A 26163-nucleotide genomic window follows, 5' to 3' on the forward strand; every position below is an offset into this window, starting at 1 on the left:
GACGCTTCTCCTCAGCACATGAGTGACAAAAAAAGAAGCTTTAATTCTGGCAAAGCGGACCTCTCTAAAAGAAATCAAAAACATGTTTAATTCTCTATAATTGTGATAAATATTCGGTCATCATGACAATTTAAAAAAAGTGAACAAGCGCGTCCTTTCACGAGCGCCACACAGCTTCCGGAAACCGCAAACCCAGTCCCCCCACCTCCTCCTCCTCCTCCTCCTTTAACACCGGCTCACAGCCCCCCAGTCAGTCACCTCATGCGCGGCTGAAGCAAACAAGCGACCGCGCCGCAGCAGCCAGGCCGAGAACCCGGAGCGTTGAGAGCCCAGAGGCGCAGAGGAACCGGGGGGAGGCACGGGAGGAGAATGGGTCTGCGGTGCTGGCAGTAGGACTGAGTCAGAGGCGTTTGCAGGTTCTTCCAGAGTCGCACCTTTATCTTGAGCGCGGACACAATGGGCTGCTGCAGCGGACGGTGCACCCTCATCTTCATCTGCACTTTACAGCTGGTCAGTTGTCTCCTCTCGCTTTTGCTCTGCTGGCATTTGTTTGTGCTGAAGGCGAACTTAGTTGGAGCGTTTGGGGCTCTAGAGTATCATCGTAAAAGTTTTGGAGGGCTGCAGGCGCAGGCTGGACGTGCTCTCTCTTCTGTGCGTAATAGCTCGGCGAGTCTTTAGAAAGCTTCGAGTTGATTTGGGTTCAATTTAGTTAATTTATTGTCACTTTAAAAAACCAAACATCGTGTTTGCGGGGGTGTGGGTGGACGCGTCGCTTAAAGTTTGTCTAAAATCTCTTTTGGGGCCCTTCAGGTCCATCTTCTCAACACAGGCTGGAGTTTAGACCTGGCGGTGTGTGGCAGTAAAAATTTATTGTGCTGCTAAAACCAAGCTTGCTCACACTGCCCCCCAGTAAGTGTTGTTACAACAGCGGGGGGGAGCCATAAAATCTAATCTACATACCGTAAAGTTCAGCTGACGTCATCCAGGAGGGGAGCTGATCTAGCCTTGGTTATGAGCAGCCAGATTTAAAAACCTAAATTTAATAACGTCCTATTTCCATAATGCTAAAGCCCACGGAGCTGGTTGGGCTTTTGTTTTCAAATAGGAGCGCTTCTTCTGGGTTTTCTTTGCTCCTTTGTGGAACTTTGATGCAGGAACACAGACTCCTGAGCTGGTACCTGTGCCCCCCCGGACTTTCCCCCCTCATTAGAGAGGAGGAGGTTTCCTATTTGTTAAGAGGTATATAAAATTGTCAACAGACGGCCTAAGAAGTCCCAGAAGACTTCTGGAAAGGGCTATATTTCCCTCTGGTGCAGTTTCTGCACGCAATGACAATTCCTATGAAACCTCTCTCTCTCTCTCTCGCACACGCACACGCGCACGCACGCACGCACGCACGCACACACGCACACACACACACACACACACACACACACACTTGCATTACTGATGAGCTTAACCTGCAATGAGAGGCCGCTGCATTAACCCTCTGACCTTTGGAGGAAAGGTTGCCGTGCTGCGAGTGTGAATGCATGTGCGTGACTGCATGAATACACGTGTTTAAAAATGCGCGTGCACACACACACACACACACACACACACACACACACACACACACACACACACACACACTCTTCACACCTCCCCTGGCTGAATCCTATGCATTGAAAATGAGCTGGTTTAGACCCAGTCCATTACAGGGTAAAACCAGCGTTAATCATCCCTCTCAGACATATAAATACCCCCCGTGAACCTGCCTGTGTGCTAATTATCCGAGCACGGCGCTTTCATCAAGCCTCTTTCAGCGGCCGGAGCCTCGTCTAATTGGACCGCCGAATAACTAGTCCTTATTGATCAGAGTGTCCACCTCCCCTCTTCTCCCTGCAGCCCTAACAACCCCGGGCACGAACAGGGCTCATTGTCAGACCCCCCGATCGCCCCGAGAGAGCGGGAGTTCTGCCAGAGAGCCCGTCACTGACGTCGGGCCCTTCGACCCAGCGTGGAAAATGAAAAAATGCCTGTCTGCCCGGAAGCAATCTGACACAGGCGCACGGCGAGTTAGGCTGTAGGTTTGCCAGTACAGCCTTGGTACGGAGAGCGCGTAGCTTAGCAAAACTGGGGGTTGGTTTCCTTTTGAATGCAGTCTAGACAGAAATATCTCTGCTGTCACGGCGACTGGTGTCTTTTGGGCCTCGGCGGAGCAAGGGGACGGAAATCTCCGCGCTAAACAGTCGAGAACTGTTTGGAGGCGCCTGTGTGCCATTCCTCCCCTGCTCGTTAGATGCCGGAGCTGAAGAATACAGGGACTTTGTAGCAAATGCTTCAGAAGTTGGGGTTCAACCAAAGTACTTTCAAGAAAAGTTTTCCTGAAGTGGCGGCTCCTCCTGAGGACGTCGCATCTTCCCCCACACATCAAAGCGATTTAGGCTGCTTTTTTGTCGTTGCTTTGCCTCACAGAGGCATTAATGTTTGAATATTCCCGAGCTTAAAACCGGCCGTTGATTTTGTGCGTATGTGACCGCCCACACGCAGACGCGCGTGATAACGGACCCGTATCGCGGTCTGGTGTTGAGATTCGGATCAACCACTCTAGGTTTGTGGTTTGCGGCTTTGCGTGGCAGTTGTCACTGTTTTTGGAGCTTAATTCACATCTCAGCAGCCCCGACCTCAGTTTTATCAGCTGCCGATGCTTTTGAACATCTGTTTAGGACTATTTATTTCCTCGACTCCGAGAGGGAAACACAGTCCGTCCTTGTATTTGTGTTTGCTCACACACACTAATGTCTTTTGTAGTTGTGAATTATGGTGTTAAACTCTCTCTGGCCAAAGATAACAGTAATAAATGTCTTTAATTTTTCAGCGAATTCCTTTTTTTCCTGGGGAAATAGTTATTTCTTTACACCACAATGTGCTTTGGTGTTAAATAGATCCACGCTGCAGTGTCCTCAAGTGTCATTATGTGTAGTTTATCTTTAAAAAGAGCTTAAAATTCGAGCTTAATGTAGGTCTTCATCATTTATAGAACATATATCATGTGCTGGAGCTGATGTGGGCGTGGTCTCCTTAAACGGACCCCTCGCTGTTCTGGGCTGATTGTGTCCTCTTGAATGTTGATGTTGATTGCTTTGTCAGTACATCCCCCACAGATGGGTGAGCTCTTACACATCCTAAGTGTGTGTGTGTGTGTGTGTGTGTGTGTGTGTGTGTGTGTGTGTGGTGTGTGTGTGTGTGTGTGTGTTAGAGAGAGAGAGCGTTTGTGTGAAGGTCAAAAAGACGAGGGGGACGCTTGATGAATTCACCTTCACGCCTCAGACTTGTGGAGCTTCCACTCGGAGCGTTATGCAAACAGGAAATCGGGGCGCGCCGCTTGAATGGGGTGTACACTTGTTCTCCACCCATAACGTGTCTCCTTTGTTAAAATACAGCGCCCCCCCCATCCCCACACCGTTACTGAGAATAATGTTTGAATTATTGATTGCTGTCTGATTTATCGGAGGGGCCGGAGCAGCAGAGATTTGGTAGACAGGTGGTGGGAAATGGAGGGGAGAGAAAGGGGGGATGGGTGCAATCGACCTCTCACACTCTGGGGCAATTATGGGTAGATCTTCGATCTCCTCATTTACCTCTTTGAACCCACCCCCCACCCCCACGGGTACACACACTCACATCCCTCTGTGGGTTTTGTTAACATAGAAACATTTATAACATAAAATCATAAAGCTGTGCAGAAAATAAAGCTGGGGGGGGCTCAGTGGGTGCACGGCCTCTACTTGGGACAGAAACTCGGCCTCACTGACTGAGAGCGGCTGCTCAACTTCCTGCTGAGGCTTCACCTTCCTCGGGGTTTGACGTCACCGCCCCGTCCGTACACCCCGATAACACTCAATGATGTGTGTATCGCCTCAACGAAGGCTCCTCTTGTCCTGCCTGGTCCCCGAAACAACTGCTCACATTATAATGTCTTCAATTTAACAGCTCATTATGTGGCCACGGTCGGGGAAAAAAAGTGGACTTGTGTGTGTGAGAGAGAGAGAGAGATAGACGATGGTGTGTGATCCACATCAGCGAAACTTCCCCATTGGGCCATAATGGCGACAACACCAGAACTGTTTGTGGCCCCATTGTTCTCCTTCCATTCCAGCCGTTCCAGTGGTGCCACTGGCTGTAATGCGGCGGCGGGTAAATTCCCCCGGGGGTGCCGCAGCTGGAATGAATATCTTAGCGGATCACGATCGTCCTGACGACCGACCTGCTGCCTGTATTTTTTTCCCCCTGCTTTCGTTGTACAAGCCGCTGATGGCTTCCCAGATGTTCGTGCTCTAATTGCGTGGCGCGCTCCACAGACGGCCAGACGGCGCGGACGCACACATCTGATGTTCTTCTGCTGGTGGATGGGAGATTAGCAACAACGGTGTCATGATGAAAAGGACAACACTACCGACTCAATTATGGAAAACAGAGCTGGAGGAGACAAACCCCTGACAGTTGCCGTTCTGCACCGCTTAAACTTCATGAGGATTTCCTATCACCGGCTAAATGAGCTACTTGTTAATTGGGGGCAGATCCTAACTAGTTTTGTTGGATCTGGGACACCGACAGGCAGGAAAACGGATGGGATTGGCTGAGCTCTTTCTCCAGTTTCCTCCTCAGCCCATCCTTTGTTTGTCTGTTTGGATCTAGTCCAGCGCCGTGTCCCCGTCCCGCCTCTCTCCTGTCAGCTCCTCAGAGAAATGAGAGCTTCTCTGTTTGTTGAAGTCTGTTGTCTCATTTCATTCCTCTTACCCCCCCCCCCCCGGGGGTAACGCTGATCCCTGTGAACCATCATGCTGCATTCCCATTCAAAGTTAAGGCAGCCAAACCCAAATTGCCCTCTGATAATCCCAACACTGACGGCACCTCTTCTGAAGAAATGTTGGCTGACGGCAAAGCGAAGGAGGAGAGATGAGGAGGGGGGGGCAAGATAAGCTTATGAAACGAGATATCAGCCACGTGAGGAGGGATGCTCGCTTACACTGCATCAGAATTTGGGCCGTATCTCTGGAAGCTCTCCTCACCATCAAGTCAGCCTTTTGGTGCTTAACTCCTTAAGTCTTGTCGTTTCCATGCGGTTCCAGATACAGGCAGCAAAAAAAGGGGAAAAAGAGGCTGGATGCGGTGAAAACATGGAATATAAATCCTATCCTTAGAAATGCAACTCATGCAGCTGAAGGTTAGATTGCCGGTTTCTCTTGAAGTCAGCAGCTCTAATCATGACTGGATTTTCCGGCTTTAAGGATCTGCGGTGTCATTGTTTCTGCTCAGCAGCGCTACCTCTAACAAGTCCCGCTGAAGTCCAAAAGGGCTGGTGCTGCTGCTGATTCGCCACGCGGAACTCATTTCAAACGACGAAGAAGAATGGTTTACAAAGCCGTCCCGCCACTTAATCCCAGTCGCAGCGCTGCTGGACCAGTCGCCACCAGTGGCTAGCTGTCAGTAGCCGCTCTCCACATACACTAAAACATGCACCCACGAACTGAGATTAGCACCGTTGGATACCCAAGAACCTGGCAGAATCCACAATCTAATGACTTTAGCGGAGCAGGCTGAGAACTGGATCAGAGAAAGTATTACTTTTTAATGATTTGAGCCTGCAGGGAGTTGCATTATAAGACAAACCAAGGCAGAACGCCTGCCAGGCTCGGATTCACTGCCCAGTTTGTTGGTTATAAATTGGTATAAATAGTGTTTCATAAGCACATAAAACAGAAGATATTCTCCTGGAAAAGTATATGCAGAAAGAAAGGAAAAGCAGTCCGCCGGGTAGTCTGATGGTCGTACGGTCCCATATTGTTTATGATAAATGTGAAACTAGTGATCCAACTAGCATCCAACTAGTTCCACTCGTGCGCTTTACTTCCTCCTGCACATCTACTACCACCAAGTCCTGCTTCTGTCTGACTCGGAATGAGTCGGAGTTCTGAGCCCCAGCGTTGAGTCATGCAGCCTGGGGTCAGAGAGGATCGTTCGTGCTTGTCACTCACCCTCCCCCACCAAGAAAACCTGATTTCAAAGCCACAGATGCTGATGACATGTTCCGTAACGTGTTATCAGAGGACGGAAAGGGACGTGCTGATGGGATTTGTAGTGTCTGGAGGCTAAGATGAAATGGGATGCTCACCAGCCACCTTTGCTGTCTCATGCTGGGGGGGAGAGTGTTCTCAGGATTTCCTCTTTTCTTCTCCAAGTATGATCTGTTCCTGCGTGACACCGACTACTGGAGGCACCTCAGTCACATTTTTACTGACGAGCTAAATAAAATCGAAAAAATTCTGATGTTTGGAACAGGTTTATCTGCTCAAGGCCGCTGTAGAAACACGGCAGAGCAGAATTCTTACACACATCAGTGTTGGTGAGGATGTTTTCCACCTGCTCAGGCAAAGTTTCATGATTCTACCTTACAGATGGGGAAAATAAAGGTGTGAGATGAGTGATTATGGTGGAGGTGAGCAAAGGGCTTGTTGCGTCCTGCTTTCACACCATCCCATAAACGGCTTTATGGTGGGAGGGGTGGGTTGTGCGGCTAACACGCCTCTCCTCGTGTACACGCCCAAAGCCGAAACACGCACTTAAGAGATTCCGTCACTCTATTGGGAGTCATTTGTGCTTGCGGGAGGTCAGCGGGAGGCTTTTATGGGCCGTTATGAAGACGGCTCACTGTTCCTGGAAAAGCATTGGAATCTTTTGATCAAATTCTCCTCCACTCTGCCATCCGCTGCTTCCTGTGTGTGTGTGTGTGTGTGTGTGTGTGTGTGTATGTGTGTGTGTGTGTGTGTGTGTGTGTGTGTGTGTGAGGGTGGGCAGAGACCTTCCATTCTTGATTGATTGTCATCTTGGTGCATTATTGAGTTAACAGTAAACGTGATATGGCTGACAACAGCAGCTCACAGACGAGAATACACACCCGCACACACCACCCATATACAGGCCCCTCATTCGTATACATACTTTTAAAAGCTCCAACACCTGGGGGGAATTATTTTAGGGGAATATTTAGTGTATGTGTGGGAGCCAGCTTTGAACAATGGGTTAGACATTTCTACTGAGTCTTCTTGAGATGGAAGCTGAAAATGTTCAGGAAGCTCTGGAGTCACGTGAACTGCAGGTCTCCTGGGATCCGCTCGTATGTGTTGGCCGTGATCCGACGACAAGATGTATGACTTTTCTGACCGTATTCCTTCTCTATCAGTCCTTCTATCCAGAAGACAGATGGCAGCCATTTAGAGGGAAGGAAGCTCCCCGTCATCCTACAGGCTTTGACGGTTGTCATTTTTAAAATTTTAATCCAACTTGGCGTCTATCATTCATTACTCATAAACACCCCTCAGATGGTGGGGTCGTCTCCCCGGCTACCGATGCAAACGGCTGTTTGTTTTTAATTATCCCTGTTTTTGATCATCTCCCACCCTTGCTTGTCATGGGTTTGCGCGGGCGTGTGCTTGGCGAGGCGTTCCTCCATCCGTCATACATCTTCTTTGGCTCGGCTGGAAATGGCATGTCAACACGGGACAGATAACACCATTTGTCTGAGACGCCCGTTCTGCTGGGATGGAATGGATTTGTGCAGCAGGATGCTAATTAAAAGGTTAGCATGCTGCAGCCATCTGTGTATCTCAACCTAAATGACATGCTAATTGAGTTAATGGAATTGGTGAGCTGTGGGCTTTTCAAAGGGTTTCAGAAGGAAAGCAGTCAAAGTGAAGCAATATTGGTAGCCAATTAATCACTTCACACCAGATAAAGAGTTAACTGTAAATGTAGCGAGTGCAAAAGGTCGGCCTGTCTGGGAGAAAACCGAGGAACTCAGACTTTCATCACCGAGGATTTAAATTTAAGTGTGCTTGCTCTGTTTCTGAGGGCATATTTTAAGGGCCAGGCTCAATGCAGGCCGTGTCTCCTCTGAACTTCCCAGAGCGCTGGAGTTCCTGGAGTTCCTGGAGGCTGTTGGCGGAAAAGGTTCCCAACGTGGAGCTCTTCCTGAACTCGACCGGCTTTGAATCGATAAATCTGTGGTTGTTTATTTTTATGAAAGTTCCAGTCTTCACCTCTGAGCACTTCCACAGTCGGAGAGGGAACGCTCAAGCTGCTCCTGTTGGCTCGCTGGTGTCGGGTTGGTATCTGATTGCTGTTAAAGTGTGTGAGAATTATTATGCTGCCAGTTGTCTAGGGCTGTTTGTGCTCCATCTATGGGTTCTAATCCAATATTGATATTGACTTTCAGTCTGATGCTGATGGATACAGAAAGACAGGCTTCTGCCGGGTCCTTTATTTCTTTAATCTAGATTTTCTGTTTTGTATTCCAGTTTTCTTCGTGAAAGGTTCAAAATGCTCTTCTTTTTTAGGTGTTGGCTTTAGAAAGACAAGTCTTTGACTTTCTGGGTTACCAATGGGCCCCCATCCTTGCCAACTTCTTCCACATCATCATCGTCATCCTGGGTCTCTTTGGAACGATCCAGTATCGGCCGCGTTACATCGTGGTGGTAAGTGAATTACAAAGCTTCTTTCCACATATTTCTGCGCCCTCACGCTTTTGTTCAAAAGGTGTGACATCGCTTTATTAGCTTCTGCGTGTGCATCTGATCAGACATGTTGGTGCCTTTGCTAATTTTCATGTGCTCGGCACTTTCTTGTTTACCGTCCGACAGCCTCGGATCACATTAATCCCAGGGTAATTTGGGATAATTAAAGCGGGGGGGGGGGGGGGGATAAGGAGCTTGTCTTGTACTTAGTATTGAGTTTCTGGACAGAGAAGGTCATTCTTGTACAATTTGTGCTTCCAGATCTGTTTGGTGTTGAAATACTGATGAATTTACCCACTTTAGATGGATTGGAGTTGTTATTTTAAAGCATTCCTCAGTCATGCTTGTTAATGCCAGGCACATCTGATAGCAGATATAGATGTATAGACGCAGGCTGGCGGTACGGCAGAAGCTGCACAAACAGACGTAGTGGGGAGAGGCGGGAAGTGAAGATGTTGCCTCATGTCAAGTGGAAAATGGGAGTCTCGGCGCTCTGTTTTTTCCCGTCTGCTCTTCATCTGATGCCTCTGACATTTTAAACGCTCGATTCATCGCGAGGCAGAAGATTTCACAACCTTCACCACGACGGCCCCCTCTGTCAGCGTATGGCTGCGTTCCTGTCAACAGTGGGCCGTCTGGCCGCGGGACTTCATAAATGGTTGGAGTTGTGAACTTAATTCACCACCCCCCCCGAGGCTCGGACGGACTGGCTGTTCTCCAGCACGTTAAACACGCAACATCTCTGAGATGAGGTTGATTGTTTGTGAATGCAGGAGAGGACGCCGTCACCTTCAGAATCTCATTAATTCATCCTTTTTTTCCCCCAGTCAAATACCATCTTTACCGCTCATCTGTGCTTGTCTCCACCTTCTAGTATACAGTATGGGCGGCGCTATGGGTGGCCTGGAACGTCTTCATCATCTGTTTCTACCTGGATGTAGGAGGCCTGTCCAAGGTGAGACTTTCAAATGTCTATCTTGTCTCGTTCCAGCTGTAGACTGTTGAATTTCTTGGTCGCAGGCTGGTGGAGAAGAAAAGCAATGACAGAGCGATAGCACACATCCGCCCTTATCTGTCCAGGTGTTGATGACAGCTGTGCCCAAGCAATTTAGTGATAATAGCTTCAGGTCATACAGGGAGAACGCCTACATAGTTGGACGTTGTGGAGCAAATGTGTCAATGTCTGTATTGGATTTTAAAGATCAGTTTCAAGAAGACTTTTTTTTAATATTCTGGCTAACTGCTAGTCGACTAATTACGCTAACATGAATGCTAAGGTTGGTATTGTGGAAAATACATATTGGTATTTTGTCTTGAATCTAATATGCTGAACTTCTGTGGCCTTCTCTCCTGTCCTCGCTTCACTCCACCTCACTGCTGATGGAAATCTTCAAGTTGTTCCGTTGAACATTAAGACAAATGAATTCGTGCAGCCAGCATTCGTCTCGTACCAGCTCAGGCGTGACAAATATCCGAAATATCTTCCCAAGCTCTGATGACTTTGCCAATGTGTGACACACCTCGCCTCTCTCGAGTGTGACAGCCCATCACTACATATGTTGGTGTGCGTCGGCTGTGTGTGTGTTCCTGCACGATTTCTCCCCGAATAATGAGGCTTGTATGGGGGCAGCTGCTGGGGTTGGGGCCGGGGCTGGGCATTAACCCGACAGATGGAGACAGCCTGGGCTCCCAGCTCTGCATATGGTGGCCAGGAGAAAAGCTGGCTAATGTAATACACACAGAGACCCCCCCCCACACACACACACACACACACCACACACACACACACACACACACACACACCAAGACAGAACTTATCACACAGGTTTCTATTATGGTTCTGTTGTGGCTTGATATTGCTGATTTTAGAGAGCTTCTTTTCGTCTGCACGGGTGTGTGATCATTCAGTAACCAGTGTCGAAGCCCTAGAAATGAGGGGGCTGTGTGTTCGACTCATACCCCACATGCTCCGTCACCTCCTATTGATCCTTTATCCCCTCCCCCTCGTGGTGCAAGACCAAGTGACAGAGGGAGCCCTGCTCGTTTGCACACAGCCCTCCAACTTTAGCCCCACTTTGTTGTCTCTGTTTGCAAAATATGATGGAGAATGTAGAGAATCTCAAACTGTCTGATCCCACTGATCTCAGCATGGAATCCACAGCCCCTTTTCCCCCCCAAAACCTGAATAATTTAAATCGGATGGTTTGGAATTGAGTTATTTTCAAAGGCAGTATAACATAAGATAAAAACTCCGTATATGTCTTATAAAATCCCAGCGTTTGCATTCGGGGGCTTGCATGTTTGCTAACATGGCTCAATGGCAAATTTAGGCAATTTAAATTCCTAATTAGAAACAAATAAGCAATGATAATGAGCACAAATGTAATAACAGAAGCATCTTCATCTTTTAACATCTGCAGAGAATGACCTCAAACTTATTTTTAGACTGGATTGCAGGCAGGCCCATGCACTCTCTACCTCCTAATTTAATATAAAGCAGCTGTCTGGTTATTTTAAAACATTTCCATCACCAGAAATGTCTGTATTTCTCTAATGAGTCATCTTTACGGTTGATTTGACTTTAGAAAACACCAAAAGATCAGACTTTGAGCAGCATAGCCTTAAATGTATGACGCTACAGGTTTGATATTTTCCTTTGATATGCACTGTTGAGCAACAACAACACTCCTGGAGCAAGTTGCAAAAAGCCTCTTGAATATTGATTTCCTGAGGTGCTTGACTGGAGATGGTTTCCATAGCCCGCGGCCTCGGTCATTAGCCTTTTACACTGACCTTCAGACGCCCTTGTTTTTGCGACTGCGGGGTGACCGAGGAGAAAAACGGGGAGGGGGGGGTCTGTGTGTTGCTGCCGTTTTTCCAGCTGACTGGACACGTGTGCCGGTATGAACCCAGGCGATGATGCTGACGTGAGCGGGGGTGGATTGGAACCGGAGATATTTCCTGACAGCGGTCAGCTCTGTTAATAATGCATGTCTTGTCACCGAGGGCCAGATGTGGGGTTAGATTGCTGTATTAGGGTATTGATTAGTGGGAGCTTCTCTACGTCTGTATGTGGGGGCTCATAGGGTTGCGCAAATGGCCTCCACGTGCATGAGCTACATGTAAAATGTTCTTAGTCTCGCAGCTGAGAAACTTTCTATTGATCATCTCTGAAGGGTGGAAGAGAATCGTTCCTAAGTGAGATCACATCTCTCTGTCTCTCCTTTCAAACTTTTAGGTCTTTATATTATTTTTGCTGCTCACTAACCTCAGTGGCTCAACCTTTAGTCATTACATTTTTAAATTTGTTTTCGGTCCTTAAAAATGTAGATGAGGGAAGAAACTCCACAAGTCCGAAAAAAATCAAACTAGCAACACAACTCTGCATAGCTCGGGATGGATCCATCCATCAGGTGACATTGATCCAGACTAACATATTTCAGCTGAACCCAGTCAAAGTTTAATGACTTGCTTACTTTTCCTGCAGCGCTTTTGTGAAACTTTCAGTTCAAGTGATTGATTCTTGTGAAAGTCGTTACATGTTTTAAGAGCCCCAGAATAGTTAGTGATTACCAATAACAACCTCCAGGCTAAAGGGTTTTATAATTCTGCGAAATCTTGATTCATCTTGACCATAGCGTTCTTCACAGCAGGAGACGCCTCCGCATTTCTTATTTCAATATGCTCTTGATTAATTTTATTACTTTTTCGCATGTGTGTGAAATCCACAAGTGTCCAGAGGTGCATCGACATCCTCCTCTACCACCACATTTTCCTCTCGTATTTAAAATCTGGGGCCAAAAAAGTGATTTACGTTGGGTCTACTTGTACCTTCCAGGACAGTGACCTTTTGACCTTCAACATCTCCGCCCATCACTCCTGGTGGGGTGAACACGGGCCGGGCTGTGTGAGGAGAGAGATGCATCAGGCTCCAGGCGTCCGCACCACAGACAGCCAGTCCTACATCACCGTCATGGGCTGCCTCCTGGACTACCAGTACATCGAGGTTGCACACAGCGGAGCCCAGATCCTCGTGGCCGTGAGTACATGTGAAAAATGCAAACACACATGTATGAACACGCAGCAGGAACTCATCGCCTTACACACGTAACCTCAGAAACCACTGGCTGTGGTATTCAATCCCTGTGAAAGAGGAAGATTTCCCTCTTTTCTCCACATTAAGGCCACCACAACCATTACTTCGTCTGTCGGAGTCTCTCCTCCGCCTCCAATATTGAATGGGGAAATTGATCCGTTATTTGGTCTGGCTGCGAGTGAGCCCTCCAGCTGCTAACAGGTTACTCAAACACAGGCAGGGCTGTTATTGTTCCCTTTTGTGCAGCTCTGTTTGAGTACACCAGAAACTCAGATCCTGCCAGCATGTACATTTGCACACGCTCGTGTAGGACCGACCCTCCCGCTGTTGGACGAGGGCCAGGACCCTCTCTCCAGCTCAGCGGGCACTTGAGCTCAGACATGAGCGCTACACACATTAGCACTCAGCGGTATTCAGCTGCGCACAGAGAACGCAGAGTGACTCGCACAGCTTTTTAGAAAATGATTAGAGTAACTCTCAAAACTGTGATCGTTATTGGTTGAAATTCCTCGTTTCAACTAGCAGTTTGGGAACGGTGAGGCATTAATCGACTGGTTGGACGGCAGTGTTGCCTCTGCTGTCCGACACGGACGAAAACCTGTCCTCTCTTGTAGATCAAATAAGTGCAGTGTAGTTTTTGAGTCGTACCATTCCACACATCTTCCACACTCGGAAAGGTAATAAAACGTCCGACCTCGCATTATAGCAGTGGCTCGCTTTCTTACAGAAGCCCATTAACCACATTCATTCCTTTCCTCTGCGTGCACTTGATAGATGGAAAGTTATTTTTTCACCCACACCCTTACATGGTACGAACCAACCAAGCATTCAGCGGCAATCCCACGGGGAAATCACGGCTGAAATCGCAGCCTCGTGAACGGCATCATTTTCCGTGCATCCTTGCCTCCTCTCAGGCTAAAAGCAGAGCAGCGCAGACCCTCCGAGAGGTCCACTCTGGCTGATGCTTGCCCCTTCAGTGGACACGAGGGCCAAACGGAAAGTGGAAGCAATGGATGAAACACAATAGGACGACAGTGAGCGTCCTCTTTTGTCTTTGTTGGGGGGGCTTCAAGGTTGCTGCATGAGGCCATTAAATATTTAGTCTGCACTCCGAGCGGTACGTTTCATTAAGATGAAAAATGCAAGTACGTTGTCCAGCAAGGCTGCCGTCGCCCTCATCCGTCTGGATTCAACACAGGTGAGAAATAAGCCGTCGTTGGTCGGCCCTATAATGCTGCCACTGCCCAAGAGCCACTTTACACTTTTAAAAGATGAGCCAGCCTTCCTAAAGAGGGATAATCTATTATTTATTGATTCGTCAAGAAGGGAGATATTGTTCACCTTTCTTGTAATACTTTGTTGCCCCTGGTAGCGTGCACGCAGCGTGCACATGCATCCACAGCGAAAGTTGCTGTTTAAAAGTGCAGCGATTAGAATAACAAACAATTTCCAGCGTAGTCAGCAGAAAATCCACCCGAAGTTTTTCCCATTTCGCTCTTCTCTTCTCCATGTGCTGTCTGCTTTTTTTCTCTCTCCCCCCCTTCCTGCCGTGCACTGCTTTCACTGTTAAATAAAACAGTCTGAGAAAAGCTGTCCGGTGAGATGAGGGGGAGGCGGTGAAGTCGGGAGGGGGGGCAGATGAGACAAGCGAAGGGAGATTTTGCAAGATTTTAAATTTGGTTTACATCTGTCAACACTGCTCGCTCGCTAAACAAGACGCTAAAGTTTTCTTTGTGAACTTATATGGTAGTAACCTGTCTCCCTCGCTCTCTCTCGCTCTCTCTCTCTCACACACACACACACACACACACACACACACACACACACACACACACACACACACACACACACACACACACACACACACACACACACACACACACAGACACAGACAGATGTAGCGTTCGCTGCTTTATTGCTGCCACCGACAGTCCTGTTGCCTCCAGTCTCTGGGAATAGGGGATTGAAGGGAAGGATTGGGTGGAAGTTGATGAAGGGAAGAATGGAAGTCTGCGTCATTCTCTCCTTCGATTGCCCGTTTCCCCCTTTTTTTCCATCCATTTGCTGTTTCCTGTCACCAGCTTTGACCCTCCTGCCCATCCAGCAGCATTGACCACTTTCCTGCCTGCTTTTCTGCTTTTTGCTTGGAGACTAAAATCGGGTCACTGCTGACTCTGAAAGGGGGCTTGTTTAATGCCAGGGGCCAGGCTAACATGGGTGCGGGGGGGGGGGGGGTAAATAAAAGCCTCTGATTTATCAGAGTCCTTGTGTTGGGTGATTAGAGCCCGGGGCTCCGTCTCCCTTCAGGGTTCGTTCTGTGTGTTTTGTGGTCACTGAGGTTTGCTCGGTTCGCCGTGATGAAAGCCAACCCCCCCCCCCCCACACACACACACACACGCACGCACACACACACATATGTTTGTATTAAACGTGCTTTATGAAGTCCAAGCATAACGTAACCTAGTCTGGCTTAAAACAGCACCACTGCAGTACATCAGCTCTTCCACTGCACCAATGCAGCACGTTTCTTTTGAAGATGTTGGGATTATGACGCAGGAGCGGGATGCTTTTTAGGTCTGCTGGCTGACGATGGAGAGGAGAGACCCCAAAGCCGTAAGAGGGAATTAGTCCGCAGCATTTTGCGTCGGGCTACACTCCGTACATCACAAACCCACGACTGGCCGCCATCACACTTCAAAGGCCGCCTGCGCCGAGAGCTGTAATTGTTAATCTGTTTACAGAAATGGATTTTCTCAGATTAAGTTGGCACTAATACGTGGACTTTAGCGAGTAGGCAAAGGGGAAACGGAGCACAACTAAAACCAAGCAGCATTAAAGAAGTAAACCTTGTACAGCAGTATTTCTGTTTCACACACTCATTTGTTCTCTTAGTTCCTGCTCGCTTCTAAATGGAAAACTCATCATCTTCCATTTTTATTGGCCAAGGTAGCTTACTGTGTGTGTGTGTGCGTGTGTGTGTGCGTGTGTGTGTGCGTGTGTGTGTGTGTGTGTGTGTGTGTGCAGTAATGTTTTGGGATGCCAGCATCTGATTTCCACATATTTGATGTGGAAGATGCAAATCAGCACACACTTAACAACCCATTTCATGGCGTACACCTCTGCGTGGGTTGGTGTCCTTCGAGAGGGAGTGTGGTAGATCAGAGCAGGTGGGTGTAGCCTCTCTAGTCACCGTCTCCTCCTGTTTTTGTCATTAAACATGCAGCTGCCGAGAGAGAAAAACACACTTGTGCCTTATTTTCGGCTGCAGTCGTCCCTGCTGATCGTCAGGCAGAGTCCAGCGCAATTAACCTGCAGAAGACATCTGTGCCGCCCCCCCTCCCTCTCTCTTTATGGTCCACTTATCCTCTGCGTCAATACATTTTTTTCCCTATGAATTCATTTTGTTTTGCACGCCTAATGAAGAATATCGCGTCACTTTGGGGAAATCAGTGGGCCGTTACAGCCGATTCAGCCTCGGACAGTTTTTCTATTATTATGACAGAAAAGGTGTAATGACTCCCAAGTTTGCTGGATATAATGAACACTTCAAAGTTCTGATGGTGAAAAGATTGTCCAATTGGTGGGGGGCAGGTTTTGGAGAAAGTGCATATTTTCCAGTGGGATTGGGGCACGCAATCACCCTGACCTTCATTACCCCCCCTCCCCAAACACACTCCCTAAATGCTTTTGGCTTTAAACTTTCCCCGCTCATTATCTGGGAGAGAGGAAACGGATAATGCTGAGCCATCACAAACACTGCCTTCAGTGTCCTCCATGTCAAAATAAATTGTAAATGAAGACCCACCGGAGGGAATTGTTGCTTTTGAAGTTTTCCCACATCGAACGATCGACTTTCCGCGCGCACTTTTCACTTTTCCTGCCTCCGCGCTTCCTTTTACCACAGTTAACTCCTCCACCACCTGCAGGGAAGGTGGCGGTACCTGCTGTCAGGGGGAGAGCACAGACAATAGAGGACAATCTTGATTGACTTTGATGAGACACATCTGAAAAAGAGACTAAAATAGAACAAAATGTTAAAAAAGGTGTTGACAGCTTGATAAGTTGACTTTGGTGGAGCATGGCATCACAGACAGCCTTATTAACCCTTGGGTGACAGGTGAGGGCTTCTTAATCTTAATTAACTTGACACAAGCCTGTAAAATAACCTTTTAACTCGGAGAGAGCAGGAGAGTGATTTATGGTCCTTTAATATGCAAGCGGAATTTTCGCTTTTTATTAAGTTACTGACCTATGTTGGCTTCCAGCAATAAAAGAGAAAGAAGCTCTTCAAAGGTCTCATTAGTTCCCCGAACATCACAACAAAGGTATTAAACCCATAAAAAAGACAAACTATTAAAATGTAAAGTAGGCACGGTGAAATACACACCCGGATTTTGCTGTCGCCAGTAAAAACTGACAAGTGGAAACTGAGGGACGGCTTCTCGGTGACGGAGGCGTTTCTTCCTGATGAAAGTGACGACCAATTTCTTCATTTTTCCGCTGAGTCGGATTAGTCTGTTCACAGGTGAACGAAAAATAGAAATGTGCAGTGAAGTTAAAATTAGCCCCGACGTGTCGCTGGCAGTTTAAGTTGCTCTAGGCAGAGGGCAAATCTTGCTTTGTTCCCACCGGGCTGTTATTGGGGGAGACGGAGAACACTCCAGTCAGAGTCCTGCACACTGTTTTAACTTTACTGGGATATTGTTTAAGTCTGATCATATACTGTGATTATCCATACAACATACGGGTCTTTGGTCTTAATGGTTCACTCGAGTGAAGCCCAGCAACCAATTGACCAACGGAATTTTTTTGGCTGAGTTGCGTTGATCCGTCCAAGAGATCCGGACCTGCGGTTGTGTGGAGATATTATCTAACACGAGCGCACATTGTGCACAAATGGCACACACTTACACACTCGCAGTGCAGTTAAAGCTTCTGGGCACAGCTCTTAACACCCAGCTTTACTTTGACAAAAGCTTTATTTATATGCTAATTTACATCCATTTCGCTGCCTCTGTAATGGAGAATTGAGCAATTAGAAAACCCAAGATGGGTTGTTCCTTTTACTGAGAAACGGACCTGTCATTCTATGTGCTCCTCCAGAAACGTGGAAGGCTGAAGTTACTTCTCTTCCGCGCATGATGATGAGTCGCATCACATGCGCGTCAGTACCAGTCTGAAATAACATACAACAACATAACAGGACACGTTAAAGTCACAGGTTAACTTGATGAGGATTAATTGATAAATAAGAAACATTGCATGCAGTCTTTCCCTGCTGTGTGTGTGTGTGTGTGTGGGGGGGGGGGGGGGGGGGGGGGGGGGGCAAGGCAATGGGCCCCAACATTGGTTTTAATTGGCATGGCAGTGTGCCAAATGATGGCTGTCTGGCTGGGTGGAGAGGGACTTTTTCAGGCTCTGCTTTGGAGTTGATGACAGCCATCTGCCGTTTCCAGAGGCTATTCTCAGCGCTGTGTTCTGGTGGTGTCCCTGTCTGCTCACATGAGCCCCAATGCAGACCCCCCCACACACCCTGTAAACCGTACCAGCATGGATTTCACACCAAAACTGCAACGATCATCCTGAGTGTGTTTACATGCACCGCTTAAAGGAGCTATACTCAGGATTGACTTTGCCTTCTCGTTGGACATCCCAGTTCCCGTCAAAATCCTAATGCACTAAACATTAGGAGGCGATGTGCATCTTTTCGATGCGTTAATACTGCCCCCTCTCCAGCCTATGTAGTCGCACAATCAACAGCTGAAGTCAGGCGGCAGTTCTGGCAATTGGGAACAGGAAATAGACAATCACACAGCTTTGTTCATCTCTGCATCACCTATTTTGCAGATAAGATGCACATTCTCCCTCATTGCTGCATTCGTATGCCAGTTAAACGCTCCATTTTAGTCACATGATAACCAACCGTGTGGCACTGGGAAGGCAGCATAAAGGGACTTTAGCTGGATGTTTTATGCGGATGACAGTGGTGAGACTGGACCACAAAGTGCTCCCCTGATTAAATCACCAGTGCCCTAATGTGTTCATCAGAATATAAATGTTTCCTTTATCAAAACCTTGAGATGTGTGTTGCAACAACTCTTGACATTTTCTTATCCCATAATTGGTGGCCAGGTTAGCGTTGCATCATCTGCCCGCCACAGCTGCCTCCCCTTGAGTCAAAGCAGCGTCCCAGCAGAAAGATGCTCTCCTTCCAGATGTTCAGTCTGTTTTTTCTTTTTTTCCTTTCAGATTATCAAAGCAAGCACGCGGCTGTTTATCAATCCACACACGTCAGAGTCGTCTAACCTCTCTTGTTTGCTTGTTCGCTGCAGCTCCTGGGGTTCGTGTACGCCTGCTATGTTGTCAGCGCCATCACGGAGGAGGAGGACAGCTGTGAGTGGCTTTACACACACACAAACGCACACACACACAACATACTGGACCTGGAGAGATCTGGGCCAGCTTCATCGCTCCCCTCCCACAGTCTCACCCCCCTCTCAACCCCCATATTTCCCCACCACACTGCAGAATTTTCAAAAGAACCACGTGCTTCCTCTCCCCACATCCTCCAGCTCCCTCTCCACCCTTGCCACTTCTACTCTGCCTTTTTTCCTGTTCTTCATCAGTCTGTGTGGTCCTCAAAAACATTTTTTTTTCACTTTTCTCACTTTCTTCCCTCCATGACCCCTCCCCTGGTAGCAGCTCCAGCCTGGCTGGTTGCGTCGTGTATTTGAAGGCTGCAGAATTGCCCCTCCCCCACTGCCATGTTTGCTGTCCTTCCATCCGCGAGCCTGGCCGTTCATCAACATGTCCACAGATCCTCTGATCTTCTCCTTGTGCTTGATGTTGCCCTATATGAAGCCTGTAGCAGCAAATCCTTTGATTAGCGTCCATAGAACAGAAATGAACAGTGTGTTGACAAGCACAAGAAAAGAGGGAGAAACCATAAACTCCACAGGTGTGACCTCAGGTAACAGGTCAGAGGTCATGATGGAGTTATCCAGTCAGAAAGTGTGTTGGGGGAGAGTGATAAACGGGGTCAGCAACCCTCATAAATATCTGCCTGCTCCACAGGAACCTTCCAGGACGTATTATGTCTCCCTGCGTGAAAATGCAGGCTTTAACCGTGTAAGTTCTAGACGCCGCTTTGAAACCAAACCTCATGTGAGGATTAACGGAAGCTAAATCGACGACCCCCCTTGTATTTAGACCACTTTTGAACCACGACAGGGCTGCGGCGTGTGGTCCCAGGGACCACAAATATAAGAAGTCCAAGTGGTTCTTTAACTGTCACATACCAGATAGTCACTGGTTGTAAGTGGTTTACAGTACCACCTGACCCGGTACCATTCAATCACCAGTCAACCCTAAGTAATCCTTGGAGGGCATTACCATTCCAGCACAGGTCGGCATGGCCTCGTTAGTCCATAAAAGTAGTTAAACAAGGACAAATGAGCCACATTCTAATACATGTTCTAAGCATATTTAATTCAATGTGTATTTTTTACAGGTTTTTTTTTAATAACATCATGCAATTTGTATTGCAAGAGAAATCTGGGCAAGTGATTTCAGTAACCGGGTGTTAAACATGCGTGTGAGCGTTTACTGTGATTATCTGACAGTTTATTTCTGATCAAGGTTAAAATCATGCCGTCTCACTCCCAGCTTCAGCCCCTTTGTTATTGTAATCAGCCCTTAGCCTGCACGTATGCATATACATGCAGATGTCTTTTTTCCACGGAGACACAGGTGCACGCACTCACTTATGCACCGAAACAAGCGCCCCCCCCCTCCCCTTCCCATTTGATGTGGAGATTAAGGTGGATGTCTGCACCAAACCCCCTAAAGCATCTCTCCTCACGTATCTCTTCATGTCAAACTTTCTTTTCCGAAAACCGTGAATCCAAATCATATTTCAGAATGTGTGAAGGTAAAATCTCAACTTATTTCCCTTCTGCCCGTGCATGGATTTTCAAGCTCTGTCAGACAATTCTTGTGACCAAATGTCTGAGATATCACCAACCTGATTAATTTTGCTGCTCATTAACTTGAATGGTCAAGAAGAATCAGAGGAGTGGAAGCCAGAGAGAATGTAAGACAGGAAGGAGCAGAGGAAGGTGTGTTCGAGGAGGAGGTGGAATGAAAAAATGGAGTCGGGAAGAGCATGAGCCAAGAGGAGCTTCTCACAACTAAGGAGATAAGACAGGAGTTCCTCTCATGCTGAACGCATCCTCGCTCTCGAGGGAGATGGGCAGGTCTGAGTGCTCACGCTTGCGTAAAGAGTAACAAAATAAAATGCACACACGCCCCGTGTGCACTAACACACACTCATAAGAAGCCCAATAAGACACAGTGGATAGAATAACAAGCTCCGTACAGCATCAGCTCATGGTTTGACATGGCTTTCAGCCTTTATTACTGAGAGTGTGTGCGTTTCTATTTAAGTGGTCTCCTCCTGATGCAACTTCCTATCTTCTCTTATTTGGGATGGACGAGTGTGTCCAGGGTCTTAGAAAGTGCCTGCACCCTCCACACAACTGTGTTTTATGTGTTTCCGTGTGAATTTATTACACATTTATCAGTGCGGCGCAGACAAGCTGAGGGAGCGGGGGGTGAGGAAAATCCTCTTTGTAAAGTAGGTCATGGAGTTAGACGCCTAGTGTCCGGATAAAGATGCTCGAGCATGTCTGCTAATTATGCGGCCACCCTCTGTGCTGAGTCACATCTTCAGGAAATCGGATGGATGGATGGATGGATGGATGGGTGGATGGATGGATGGATGGATGGATGGATGGATGGATGGGTGGATGGGTGGGTGGGTGGGTGGGTGGGTGGATGGATGGATATTCTAATGAAAAAAATTCTTTGCCCTTGAGTTAAATTTGGCCTGTTTTCAATATAGTTCTTCCAGAAAATGTTGTTATTTCATGTAATTGCTTGTAAAATCATTTAAAAGTTTGGTGAGATGTTTAAATGAACAAGCTTTGTCACATAGTATCGTTGACGATTCCTCATTTCACGCTTCATAAGCAGTAAAGGGACACAGTGGTGCAGCCGTTGGCTCACAGCGGACATGCTCCGAGAGCTTGAACTCTCTCCGTCTGTCTCCGGTTCTGTCTGTTTGCTCTTCAACTCCTTAGCGCTGCTTTATTCTCTCACTCAGATCCTGATTTCCCCTTTTATCTGGGCAGTATTTCACAGTTAGACCTCTCTGTCCTCTCTGGGTGGAAAGTGCTGAAGCTCTGAAACCAGTCTCTGGATGTGGCTTGGTTCGCTAGATGTCCTCACCCCCCCACCCCCCCCCACCCCCCCCATACACACACACACACACACACACACACACACACAACCATTTCCATTTGATTCAGAACACAATTGCCTTTTGTCAGCTCTGTATTCGGGCCTCATCCACTGACCTGCATACCAAAATGCTCTCTGGACAACAAATGAGCAGAATCACATTCATATTATTCCAACACAGCACTCTGATAAAAACTTTTTGTTCATAGAAGATTCTGATCATCTTTTTTTTCATGTTTTGCCTCTGCACAGAAATAAATATATGGGAATTTGGGACTGAAGATTTAGGGATTACTTGTCTGAAAGCTGTAAAATAAAAGGCTTTTTGACCTGCAAAGAGTAACACTTTGCTGACTGTGGGTACCGAATGTTCTTGACTCTGATGCTAATATTAAAATGATTGATTTCCAATCTATGTTGCACAAGATTGCATTTGTGAAATCCTCAGTAGTCTATTTGACCTTCCCAGGAGTCAAACCATCCCCAAAGTTGGTAGAAATGGCTAAAAGAATTAAATCATCAGGCATCTGTCGTGATATTTCATTTTGCCTGAGACTGACGTGCGGGCCGATGCTGTCATCGCTACAGCTGCCTGCGCGTCTAAAAACGGCAGCAATCATTTTCATCTAACTGGATTTTGCTGCAGAGTTTGTTGTGGCTGGGGAAGGGGGGTGGGGGGGTTTGCTCATAATGACAAAATCACCAGGACAGAACTGATCTGGGAAGAGCGGAGCAGAGTCCATCTGGCAAAGATAGAAATGTGCAAACCCAGGAAGGGAGGGCAGGGTCAGAGGAAAAGGACTCGACCCCCCTGTGGCTCTCTCCGCTCATCCTGTCCCCCTATCAGTGTTCAACAGACCCCCTCTGTCTTCTCTTATCAGGATGGGGCCGTTTTGACCTTACTGTAGTTTCCCTGCCTGGATTGTCTCTGTTCTTATTTTCCACCCACAGCTGTCGATTCCTAGAAAGAAACAGACCTTATTTATCCTTTTATTCTAGGGACAATCTGAAGTTAACACACACACATCCTTTAACATGCGTTTTATTCATTATCACTCATTCGCTCCTTTGTGTCCCTACTCCGAACCTCTTTGGTCACCGGCATGTTCTTGTCTCATGCTCAGTGGCCCTAATATGAAAAACACGGAGGCATTCAGCCTTTGGTGTCAGCGGCTGAAGGTCATCTCTGTTTCTGTGTGATAAAAACAGGCTATTTTGACAGCTGGCCTGCCTTCACCTGTTCCCGCACTTTCCCTCTCACCACGGGCAGATGCACAGATGGAAAAACACTTTCTATAAAGCTTGTGACTGAAATAACACATGAACAGTCTGAAGCACCCTAATATGCATATACAGTAGTGCTGTATTCATAGCTATCAGCTTTTTCTGATCATTTATGGTGCTAAAATTGAACCAATAAAGGATAAAAAGTCCTGTCAAGCCCTCATTTCCTTCCCCTTTGTTTTGTTCTCATTCCATTTTTCACAGTCATTCTTTTAAATGTCTTCATTTGCATCCTCTTTTTTTCTGTTTTTGTCCTTTTAATTTGCTCCATAATTCATGTGTTCAATCCTTTGATTTCAGTTGATTTTATTGGTGGATTTGACCCATTCCCACTCTACCATATCAATGAGAAATCATCCGATCTCCTCCTAAAGCCCATGTACCCGTAAGTACAAATGTGTCCTCGTGCCACGCATGTGTAAACGCCCCTCTGTGGTCCACAGCGAGCACATGTTGACATCCATACATCCTTTGTCCTGTACTATAAAACCATCAAAGTACTTTTTAAAAGGAGAATATGATGAATAAATGTTCTAGAAAGATCCTTAAAGGGCATATAACTCATCACTAATAGTGAGTTTTCCTTCGGATTCTATTTGTGCCATATTTTCCTTCATAAATATCCTGTGTTGGAATTTGAAAAGCTATAATGGAAAATGAAGGCGACTCTTTGTGGGTGTTCCCACTCTGCAGGCAATTACTGATTGAAATACACTGAGAAAAAAATATAAAAAAATATCTGCCTCCAATTAGATTAATCTATTATGTTGTGCAGAGAACTTAATAACAACGTGCCCAGAAAGTCATGTAATAACTCTCTGCCAATGTGAAATGAATATTTTATTAGCTCCTTGACAGTTTAATCAGCTCCGTCTCTAATGGGAAGGACGTTTCGGTCTCCCTGATACAGCTGGAGTTGTGTCCAGGAGAGATTCACCCAGAATCTCTCGGGTGTACACCGGTATGAACGTAACATTGGATTGCCCAATCATTGCTAATTCTTTGTTGTTCTCTGTTCCCCTCCATCACAGGTCTACATAAATAAGCAGGAATCCAACAGTGACACGGCATGTTCCCACGGTGACAACATGGATATTTTGCCACAAACATGTCTGCATGGGGATGTACCACACATTCCTCCTGTTCGTAATTTCAGTACTTTAACCATGTCATTTACTGGTGCACTTCCCAGAAAAACCAACACTTTTTCACTTTGGGGTTTATTGTTTTCCTGTGAGTGATGAGGGCTTCAAGGAAAAGAGGAAATTACAGCATCGCAAAGCCCCGCATCAATGTCAATAATAGTTTAATACTTCCCAAGAACATGCATGTGTGCTACACATGCATATAATGTACATGTAATGAGGGAGTGTCCAGCATTCCCAGTCTGCGGAGAGACTCTGTCTTAGAGTGATTTAGCGTGTTATTGCTGGTTTGGCTCTGGGCCGCAAGGCCGAATTACAGTGGAGCTTGTGGAATGAGCTATTGTGCTCTCCCTGTTTACTTTAGGCCAGGATCTGTGTGCATAAATACACAAGCAAAGCAGGAAGGGAGGGAACAAAAGCACCAATCCTACGGGGGCATCGCTCACAGAGCTTGTAAAATGTAAAAGTGGGGATTGGGCGCCGATGTATTGGGATTGCAAAAGAGAATAGGCCTTTAAGAGGTTTTCCCAACACGTGGGAAGGGAATGTGAGTCTCACTTTAATTTCTGGAGTCTTAGAGTATTATCACTTGTTTTCGCCAACATCCAAGGGATTATCTCAGAAGTGAGAAGAGGGTTTTGTTAGCTGAAAGCTCATTTTTACTATAAGGAAAACGTTCATATCACATACACCCGTCGCAGGCTATACCAGTCACCTGTCATTTAGAGTTCCTGATTTGGGTGTTGCGTAACATGTTTTTAAAGGGTTGTTTAGATTATAATGACTGAAATCATAACAACTTGCCATATCCGATCAGTTTAAACAGAAATCCTTTGTTAACTTGTTTTTTTCTTTGACTCATTTTGACACCTTGTTTTATAATCCGACTGGTAGCCTTTTTATTGCAAACGTTAGAACCTTTTCTTCTGAGTCAGTTTAAAGGTCGCTGTTACTGTCTGTGCGGATCACTACTGCCCCCGGCTGTTCGAACATTGTAAGTGCAACTCTGAACGCTGCAGAACTGTTCCAGCTCCTGCTTCGACCGTTTTTGTCTCCAGTTAAGGAAAACTTGCGAATAGATTTTTGTGTTGAGTTGTCATCGTTTAGCAACCATTGACATTTTTTTAAAAGTAAGTACCCTGCCTGCAACTGTGCATAAGTTCACTACTGTGTATAATTTCACTACCATGACAGTGTTTTATTGCAGTATTTCTTGGTGCTGAGTGTGAAACTGCGATCAAAAAACTCAAGTTGTTCTTAAGTCTGTGATTTGTCGTTCAGCAGCTATAATATCCCAGATTCCTCTGTGGTGTCAGATTTTTTTTTTTCCCAGTGCAAGAAGCCACAACGTGTAATGACTCTGCCTCACGTTAGAGCTCATCATTTAAATGGTCTGTTTGAGTTTACAACCATTACTGACCTTACTGTCTTTTTACTTTTACTACAAGTTTTGTGTGAGTCGGTTAAAACAATCAGCATTAAAAGCTACTAAAATAGTTCAGTTAAAACTAGTCTTCCTCTCAGTGCAATACAGTCCCTCCTGTAATCTCTGTAACTGGAATTAGTTAAAACCAGACGTATTTGTTAGTCTCCAGCTGTTTGTAGATACTTTTTTCTTTCTCAGTGTAAAGAAAGTGAAAAATGCTTATTTTTTGTCTTTTAATTTGACCTGTCAGTTGTGACTTCTTTGTGTATTTCTATTTATCCAGAGCTGTGTCGTGTGATCATGTAAATAAATGTTTGTTAATAAAAGAACGTGCTCCTTCGTCATCTCATGTTTTAG

The 26163-nt window shown here is 46.6% G+C and overlaps 1 protein-coding gene across 2 annotated transcripts; it reads left to right on the forward strand.

The window, feature by feature from the left end:
• The first annotated feature begins 223 nt into the window (after nt 1-223).
• On the forward strand, nt 224-26150 carry nkain4 (sodium/potassium transporting ATPase interacting 4). Of its 2 annotated transcripts, XM_057039953.1 has the most exons (7): nt 225-510; nt 8379-8516; nt 9430-9510; nt 12394-12594; nt 18984-19044; nt 23536-23620; nt 24267-26150. In XM_057039953.1, exons 1-7 carry the CDS (start codon nt 457-459, stop codon nt 24274-24276), a joined length of 630 nt encoding a protein of 209 aa, XP_056895933.1. In that variant the 5' UTR covers nt 225-456; the 3' UTR covers nt 24277-26150. The 2 variants fall into 2 exon arrangements, with proteins under 2 accessions (XP_056895934.1, XP_056895933.1); XM_057039954.1 differs by lacking the exon at nt 23536-23620 and having other exon boundaries at nt 224-510.
• The last annotated feature ends 13 nt before the right edge of the window (nt 26151-26163 follow it).

The sequence above is a fragment of the Takifugu flavidus genome, chromosome 8, assembly GCF_003711565.1.
Source record: "Takifugu flavidus isolate HTHZ2018 chromosome 8, ASM371156v2, whole genome shotgun sequence".
Lineage (NCBI taxonomy): Eukaryota > Metazoa > Chordata > Actinopteri > Tetraodontiformes > Tetraodontidae > Takifugu > Takifugu flavidus.

Bases quoted from the DNA above. Each gene is read 5' to 3' on its own strand.
- nkain4 (XM_057039953.1), top strand. From the start codon at position 457: ATGGGCTGCTGCAGCGGACGGTGCACCCTCATCTTCATCTGCACTTTA. The intron at 8,517-9,429 runs GTAAGTGAATTA...TCCACCTTCTAG, and splicing joins GGCCGCGTTACATCGTGGTG to TATACAGTATGGGCGGCGCT. The intron at 9,511-12,393 runs GTGAGACTTTCA...TGTACCTTCCAG, and splicing joins ATGTAGGAGGCCTGTCCAAG to GACAGTGACCTTTTGACCTT.